Raw genomic sequence first — 10000 nt, 5'->3', positions numbered from 1 at the left:
TAAAATCTGCGAAAAAGTTATAAAAAGTAGATGGATAAAACATCTGGAGGACAATAATATACTAAATCCGAGACAATTTGGATTTAGACAGGGAAGACCATACACCACAAATTTGATCTGCTTTAACTTAAGGCTACTAGATATAATATAGGAAAAGGACGGATGGGCTCATTGTGCTCTCCTAGATATACAAAGAGCTTTTGATAAAATCACTTACAAAAAACTATTAAGAAAGCTGGAAACCATAGGAGGTATACAAGGTAAACTACTGAAGTGTATGGTTGACTTTTTGCATGGAAAAATATGAGGAATAAGACTTCTACTTGGGAAGAGGTAATTAGTAGAGTCCCACAAGGATCAGTGCTGGTTCCAATAATGCTTGCCATTTATGTGAATGACATGGACGATGGAGTGCAATGTTATATGACCTTTGCAGATGATGCAAAATGCTAAAGAAAGTGAGTACTGAGACGGACTGCGAATCATTACAGAGAGATCTAATCAGGTTTTGATAATAGAGTCAGAGGTCTGAAGTGGAATTCAACATTGAAAATGTAGCATAAAAAAGTTTTCAAAAAGTAAAAATAAATATATCTGGCAGATATAAAATTGGTGAAAAAGAGGTTAAGAGGATCTGAAAAAGACCTGGGGGTGATCATTACAAAAGATATGTCCCCTGACAAACATATAAACAAAACTGTCGGAGAAACCTACAACTTACTAAGAACAATAAAAGTGACTTTTACCTACTTGGATGAAAAAATAGTAAAGAAAATATTAGTCACAATGATAAGGCCTAAATGGAATACGTAGCGACACTGTGGTCACCCAGTACAATATATATATATATATATATATATATATATATATATTATATATATATATATATATATATATATATATATATATATATATATATATATATATATATATATATATATATATATATATAAAGAAGATTGAGAGAAACCAGAGAGCACCTACGATGATGGCCCCAGAACTATCAAAACACAAAAAAGGTGACAAAAAGAAACCAAATAACTATAGGCCTATTAGTTTGACTTCGATCGTAGGAAAAATAATGGAAACTATCATCAGAGATGCTATCGAATATCATTTAGAAAGTAACCGTTTGATAAATGATAGCCAACATGGTTTCAGACGGAAACGTTCTTGCGTGACTAACTTACTCGAATTCTACAACACAGTTGTCTCGAATTATGACAAAAGAAACAATATAGATTTAATATATCTAGACTTTGCAAAAGCTTTTGATACCGTCCCACACGAAAGACTACTTACTAAATTAGCTTTGCATGGAATAAGTGGTAGCCTATTAGGTTGGACTAGTAATTGGTTGAAAGGTCGAAAACAGAGAGTTGTTTTAAATGGAAAAACTTCTGGATGGAAAAGTGTTGCAAGTGGAGTTCCTCAGGGTTCCGTTCTTGGGCCACTTCTATTCATAGTATATATAAATGATATACACCATGGACTAAAATCTACTGTTTCCAAATTTGCTGATGATACAAAACTGTGCGGAGTGGCAAATGATCACTCAAACCAATTAGATATTCAAGAAGATTTAGATAAATTACAGCAATGGTCTGAAAAGTGGCTAATGAAATTTAACACAAGTAAATGCAAGGTAATGCACATAGGTAAAAATAACAGCAAGTACGATTACAAGTTATTTGGAAATTCGTTAACAAAAGTGGATAGTGAAAAAGATCTCGGCGTAATTATCAGTAACGACCTCAAATCATCCAAGCAGTGTATTTCAGCCTCTGAGAAAGCAAATAAGATTCTGGGATTGATTGCGCGATCTTTTGATTTCAAAAGTCCATCACTCATTAACAAGCTATATAAATCGTTAGTTCGTCCACATTTGGAATATGCTGTTTCCGTATGGTCACCGAATCTCATTAAAGACATTGACAGACTGGAAAAAGTACAACGGCGAGCCACAAAACTGATTCCAAATATAAAAAATAAATCATACGAAAATCGACTTAAGCACATGAATCTGTTTTCCCTAAAAAAGCGTAGACTCAGAGGTGACTTGATACAGGTCTTTAAGATTTTAAAGGGAATTGACAACATCAAAAGTGACCAAATTATCACATTGAATGAGAATCAGACAAGAAACAATGGTCTCAAACTGTCCGGAAATAGATTCAATTTGCAAGTAGGTAGAAACAACTTTGCCAACCGTGTAGTTAATGAATGGAATAAACTTCCTGCACAGGTAGTGCAATGTAGTTCAGTTCGAAGCTTTAAGAATCATTTAGATAAATACCTAAGTAAGATGCTGTAATTATTATAATTTATGTTATATTATTTGTTTTTGTTTTGTTATAATTTGTCTGTCTGATTTTCATTTATTATTAGTTATATGTCAATTTATTATCATTTACTATTTACCTGTTTGTTTGTTATTCAACTATACCAATGCATTTATTTATGTATTTTAATTGTTATTTACATTGTTATAGTTTTAATTTATTATTAATATGATTTTTTTTTTTTTTGCATCCGACCTAGATATGGATCAAAAGGTCTCCTGTCGGCATGCTTTGCCTTTGTAATCCTTTGTAACTCTCATATGAAGAAAGATTGTTAAGATTAGAGTTGCCGACTCTGGAACAGAGGAGAGAAGGAGGTGACTTGTTGACCATTTACAGAATTATGAAGGGCATGGAAGTCCTTGACAGAGAAGACTTACTAGATTGGGATAAGAGAAACACAAGAGGACATGCAATGAAGCTTGAAAAGGACAATTATAGAAGGGACTTGAAAAAGAACAGCTTTCCCCACAGAGTGGTCGATATATGGAATACATTGAATGAAAAAAACTGTGTGTAAAAACAATACAAGTTTTTAAGAGCAAACTGGATATGCAGAGATACAAAGACGAGACATTACGAGCTTAGCTCACCTTTCCCGTAAGGTACTAGGTAAATACAAACACACATACACACACATACATACACATATACACGCAAAGACACACAAACACACACACATACCCACATATACACACGTACTTACATACACATTCACACACACACACACACACACACACACACTCACACACAAACACCCACACACACACACACACACACACACACACACACACACACACACACACACACACACACACACACACATACACACACACACACAATGGTAGAGTTTCCGGCTGCCACTACGGAGATCTGGGTTCGAATCCCGCCCAGGGCTCAAATAATTTCAATATCGCTGCGCTGCGAGTTCTTACTCTAATTCTCGTGGGTGGGGAGTTGGGTGTGTGTGTGTGTGCGTGTGAGATCCCAGCTTTACCCGTAGATCGGTAACACATGAGCTCTGAGCTCTCTTCCGGGAGGGAAATAGCTGTCAATCACGAGTCAAACACGTGATCCAAGACCGTGGTGAATCACACACACACACACACACACACACACACACACACACACACACGCACACATACATACATACATAAACACACACACACACACACACACACACACACACACACACACACACACTTGCATTAATACATGCATACATAATACACACACATACTTGTACAAATTGCATTTTGATCGCCCCTGTGAACATTTAAGACAAATAAGTAAATCATCAGATAAAAGAATCCGAATCAAAAGAATAATGAAAAAAAAAATTCAACCCATACTACACTTCGTTAGTCTACACACTATTTAGCAATTAAATGATATTTCCCCTGGATGAATAAAATCACCTGACGGCAGCCAGAAGCCGAAAGAAGTCCTAAGTGACAGAGAAAGAGTGATTCAAGAGAGTATTTAGTGGATAGTTTAAAGCTACACAATTTTCTTGTTCTCCCTGAAGATGGATGAAAAACGGTACTCTTATCCGAGTTGGACCCTGAGACTCAAAAACTTGATAGACCTTTTTCGCGGAACCCTCCGGTCTTCGTACCTTCAGTACTCGAGTTCAAGGATAAAATGGAGCACTCAGAGGATTTCGAAGAGTTCGAGGCTTTCGGAGAAGAAGAAGAAGCTATGGACGTCGCCTGGGTCATCGGACCCCTCTCCCACGAGTTTTGCGCCTTGTTTGAGATCGGACCTCTTTTGGGATCTGGCGCCTTTGGATGGGTCCACAGCGCGGTCTTCAAATCGACCGGAGAGAAAGTGGCCATCAAGACCCAGATCGAGGAGATCTCTGAGGAAGGGATTGAAAAAGAGATTGAAGCTCTTACCACATTGGGAAACCACACAAATGTCATCAGCCTGCACGTCGTCATGAAAGACCTGGAGAACAAGCAGGTTCACTTTGTGATTGACCTTATGGATCTGTCTCTCGAAGAGACATTGAACAGAATGACCTCCCTTGGAGTCCGTTTCAGGGAGGATGAAGTCAAGTCTGTTTGGCTTCAGTGCCTTAGAGGACTGAGACACATTCACGTGGCTGGACTTGTTCACGGAGACTTGGCTGCCAGGAACATCCTCCTCAGCAGGTTTGACATCGTCAAGATCTCCGACTTCGGAATGGCTCTTCGAGGACACAAAGTCGTCGACAGCACCCAAAGAGACGACCTTGTCGATCTCAGCGTCGTCTCTGTCCACAGTGGGACTCAACAGCTCGTCGAGGACCTTCAAGGCCTCGAGAACAGAGTCAGCTCTGCAGGAGTCGAGCTCGTGGAAGACATGTTCTTCGGTGAAGTTTCGACTCGCAAAGGTCTTTTGTCCTGTTATTTTGGTGAAAAACCTTCGCCAAGAAGGCCTTACATCGGTCACATTCTCTCTGGAAACACGTCTGATCCACATGAAGAAATGGAGATTTCTTGATTTAAAAGAAAAAGAAAGAAAACAAACTTGCGTAAAGTAGTGACTATTTTTAAGTCACAAAAAATTCAAAATTTTGCAAATGATAATGATAATAATAAAAATAACTATAGCAAAAGAAAATAAATAAAAGATACAATTTTTTCTGTATTTGTTGTTGATGAAAATCGTTCATTTGTCAAAAAAAATGTAAACAAAATATATTGATATTTCTATCAAAGCCAACTTTGAACAAACTTGTTCAATATTATTTAATACTGATCTAAATTACGAAATTCAAAATTCTTATTTCAGCCAATTTCTCTTCCTTATTAGTATATAGAAGAAAAAAAAATTGAAATTCTATTTTCTATACATACATATTTCATTTATTCATACAATATGCAAATTGTGACATCTTGTCAATAGAGCAATGGTGTCCTGTGGATCCTGTGATGTCTTGCAGATCCGGTGGAGTCCTGTAGATCTAGGGGAGTCCTGTAGACACATGGGGTTTTGTAGATCTGGTGGAGTCCTGCAGATCCACTGGAGTCCTGTAGATGCATTGGAATCCTGTAGATCCAGTGGAGTCCTGTAGATCCAGTGGAGTCCTGTAGATCCAGTGGAGTCCTGTAGATCTGTTGGAGTCGTTTAAATCCAGTGAAGTCTTGCCAAAGGTTCCTGCGACCAGATGGCTCTAAAGGTCCAAGTCAGAGCTCCCTGCCAAGCGGGGACTGGCGCAGCCGGTGGCTCGTAATAAAGAAATATATACAAAAATGAGTTACGTACAAAAGAAATTAATATTTATTTCAGGAAACTCCTTGCGAATCATCAAACAATTAGCGTTTCCCTCAGCTGAATAAGATCGTCAGACGACAGCTAGAGACGATTCTCGAGGTTTTTTTTTTATAATAAAATTGCTTGGCGGATGCCAGAAGGAACAGAGGGACATACAAATGGAGGAGACTGAAAAAGACCATAAGGCCTACACTAGGTAGTACCATGTCTCTTACCACCAATCATCCGTAAAGTTATCTAGCATTCTCTCGAAACAACCACAGTAGCTAAAATCTGCGAAAAAGTTATAAAAAGGAGATGTATAAAACATCTGGAGGAGAATGATATACTAAATCCGAGACAATTCGGATTTAGACAGGGAAGATCATACACCACAAATTTGATCTTCTTTTACTCAAGGCTACTAGCTATAATATAGGAAAGGGACGGATGGGCTCATTGTGCTCTCCTAGATATACAAAAAGCTTTTGATAAAATCACTTACAAAAAACTATTAAGAAAGCTGGAAACCATAGGAGGTAACCAAGGTAAACTACTGAAGTGTATGATTAACTTTTTGCATGGAAAAAAATGAGGGTAGTGCTCAGGAATAAGACTTCTACTTGGGAAGAGGTAATTAGTAGAGTCCCACAAGGATCAGTGCCGGTTCCAATAATGTTTGCCATTTATGTGAATGACATGGACGATGGAGTGGAATGTTATATGAGCTTTGCAGATGGTGCAAAAATGTTAAAGAAAGTGAGTACTGAGACGGACTGCGAATCATTACAGAGAGATCTAAACAGGTTTTGATAATAGTCAGAAGTGGGAAGTGGAATTCAACATTAAAAGTGTAGCGTAATGGAGTTTTCAAAAAGTAATATATATATATATATATATATATATATATATATATATATATATATATATTATATATATATATATATATATATATATATATATATATCTTGAAGATATAAAATTGATGAAAAAGAAGTTATGAGGATCTGAAAAAGACCTGGGAGTGATCATTACAGATGATATGTCCCCTGACAAACATATAGTAGTCCAGGCAAATTAGCATTTTTAGGGGAAAAAATAACAAGATTTTATATTTGGCATAAAGACTCCTCAAGGGTCACAATACAAAGATCTAAAGAGCTTCCCTCCGTCAGATGGGTGCAATCCCCCTTTTTCGGGGGAACCCCCCTCTTAGGAGGGTACCTTTTCCCATATATACCGTTTTTTCTCCAAAACGGTGCATCATACGGATAAAAGGTATAGGAATGAAAATATATAAAAATACATTTTACACAAATACATTTCTATGTTTTTTTGCTCTAATTATTATAGTTTTTGCGCAAATGATCCTGAAAGTAGAAGATACATTTTCGCCAAAATCTAAAAAAAAATGCATTTCACGCTTACATTTTGTTCAGTAACTCTTAAACTACTAATTTCTCGTAAAAATGCAATATAGATAACATTGTAGAACGAAGATTCTTCTTTCATTTGATATCCTAGTTTTGCTCTAAATATTAAAATAATGACGTAAAAGAAACTAACAAAGAAGAAACTGTAAATCCACAGAAATCCATATCTCGATTTCTTTTACATCATAAGCTTTACTAGTAAATTCATATTAAAAAAGCTTGTAAATAAAATAATACCGTGCTTTCTCTCATAATAAGTGATTAACATGTTCGTGATATTTTTTTCTTTTTTTTTCAGAGGAGAATGAAATTATTTTCAGAAGTGTATGAAATTAAATGTTAACCATAGCTTCAAGAAACGAGATGTGTTTTTTCTGACATAAGACATTAAGTGAAGGTGAAACTGTGAAAGTGAAAGATGGTATCCATAATTTGAGACGTGTTAGTAAAATCCGAAATGACGGTAATTTTGAAATGCTACAGAAAGTTGACACTATTGAAGTGCACAAGATATGTAGGCGTGAGTACATAAAAGAGAAGAATATAGCCAGAGATGAAAAAAAGAAAAGAGAAAATTCACAAGAAACACAGCAGACCATGAGATCAGAAGAATTTTTTTTATTTCAAAAGCAAGTGCTTGTTCTGTGGTGATATATGTGATGTTGCATCAGAAAAGAAAAACAATGTGGACAAACGCAAAATAATTTGGGAAGTTAGAGTTTTGCATTTGAAACAGAAAATTTCAGACTTTGCTAAACAAAGACAAGATGAATGGGGTGAGAAAGTATTCAAACGAGTTAACAGTATCCTATGTCTTGTTGCTGAAGAAGCACGTTATCATGAAGCGTGCTACACAAATTTGTTTTGCACATCATCATCTTTAAAAAGAGGATGTCCAAAGGATGAACATATTGACAGTGCTTTTGAAATATTGTGTAGGTACATTGATGATTCAGAGGAATGTCAATTCACTTTACATGATTTAATGAGAAATATTGAAGAAAATATGCCATTAAATTCATCTGTAACAGAGAAAACATTGAAAAATAGGTTAATGAACACATATGGAGATGGAATTATGTTCTGTCAAATGAAGAAAAGACCAACAGTAGTTTGTTTCCGTGGTTCTGGACTGCAATTGATCAATACCTGGTACACAGAGAGAGAGAAAAGTGAGAAGGATGAAAGATTAAGAATTGTGAAAACTGCAGCAACAGTAATTCGCGAGGATATTAGAACAAGTCCTTACAATATCACAGATTATCCAGATGTTACAGACTTTATGAAGAATGCAAACGATGTAGTGCCTGAGACACTACGTGCCTTTTTAGAACTAGTTATTCAAGAAGACAAAAAGAGTGAAAAGGAAAAACCAGAAAAAAAGTGTACAGCAATTGGCCATGCAATAATTACTGCAACTCGTCCACGATCATTTTTGTCCTGCTTATTGCTTGGTTTGGCTGTGTATTTATTTCGGAAAACTGGCTCTAGAACCATTGTCAACACGGTATCAAACTTTGGAATTTGTTCTGCCTATAATGATGTCACACTGTTTGAGTCATCTGCTATAACTTCTTGGAAAGCAGATGTGGAAGGAGATTCATTTTGTCAGTATGTATTTGATAATGCAGACTTTAACATTCAAACCTTGACTGGCAAGGGAACGTTTCACTCAATGGGTGGAATAAAGTGCGTAACTCCATCAAGAACTGTAAGAAGTCAGGAAATTAATAGATTGCGAAATATTCCATCCTCTAATAAGATCGCTGCAGCTGGACAAATTCAAATAAAAAAATATGGAGGCAAACAAAAAGAAGGTTTGAATGCCTTAGAACTGGAAGTTGTGTCTAACAGTGAAGCTGTACAGTGTGTTTCAACCCCAGCACCAAAGGATGTTTTATGGATGTATGGAAAATTTCTCCAAACCCCTTCCTTCCCATCATAGCAAGGTTTCATGGAGTGTATAACACAAAGTCATTCTTATGATCAGTCAAAAATTCTTGCACTGCCTTTCATTAGCCTACCACCAGACGACGAAGACGTTTTCCTGTAGTAAGAAAATATACTATGAAGGAGTGATTGTGCCAACTGTAGAAGAAAATACAAGAGTGGATTAGGCCTACAGGGGATACCACTCGGGAAAAAAAAAAAAAAAAAAACGCGCCTCATGGGTGGTGTGGAAATGAGTCTACAATACATGCTATGTTCCTATACATCAACACTAAAATGTATCCTTACAAAAATATACCCCAATTACATTTACATGCGATTTTCACAACAATTTATTCGTTTGACTGTGGCATGGATTTTTTTGTTTTTATTTACGGTAAAACGGGTCTTCTACTTTCCAGATTGATTCGGGAAAAAAGATAATAATAATAATAATATAGAAAAAACAAGGATACCATATGAATGAGAAAGCTTCACTCAACAATATCATCTTTATTGTATTTTGAAGAGAAATTAGTAGTTTAACAGTTATTGAACAAAATGTAAGGGCGAAATGCGTTTTTTCACATATCGGCGAAAATGCGTTTCCTACTTTCGGGCTTATTTGCGCAAAACCTATAATATCTAGAGCAAAAAGACATTGATATAAACTTGTGCAGAATTTAATTTTTCATTTCTTTAATCACTTTACCGTTTATCCGTGCGATGCACCACTTTGGAGAAAAAACAGTAAATATGGGGAAAAGTACCCTCCGAAGGGGGGTTACCCCCCTCCGAAAGGGTGTTGCACCCATCTGACGGAAGGGAACTCTTTAAATCTTAGTTTTGTGATCCTTGAGGTGTCTTTCTACCAAATATGAAAACCTTATTATTTTTTCCCCTATTTGGCCTTTTTTCATCTAATTTGCCTGGACTATAAACAAAATTGTCGGCGAAACCTACAATTTCCTAAGAACAATAAAAGTTACTTTTACCTGCTTGGATGAAGAAATAGTAAAGAAAATATTAGTCACAATGATAAGGCTTAAATTGGAG

General features: G+C 36.2%; 1 protein-coding gene across 1 annotated transcript; it reads left to right on the top strand.

The window, feature by feature from the left end:
- The first annotated feature begins 3986 nt into the window (after positions 1-3986).
- LOC143032696 (uncharacterized) lies at positions 3987-4829 on the top strand. Its single transcript, XM_076197583.1, has one exon. It carries the CDS (start codon positions 3987-3989, stop codon positions 4827-4829), a length of 843 nt encoding a protein of 280 aa, XP_076053698.1.
- The last annotated feature ends 5171 nt before the right edge of the window (positions 4830-10000 follow it).

The sequence above is a fragment of the Oratosquilla oratoria genome, chromosome 14 (genome assembly GCF_046742065.1).
Source record: "Oratosquilla oratoria isolate Oo_2021 chromosome 14, ASM4674206v1, whole genome shotgun sequence".
NCBI lineage: Eukaryota > Metazoa > Arthropoda > Malacostraca > Stomatopoda > Squillidae > Oratosquilla > Oratosquilla oratoria.
This window is presented reverse-complemented; position numbering and strand designations above follow the sequence as displayed.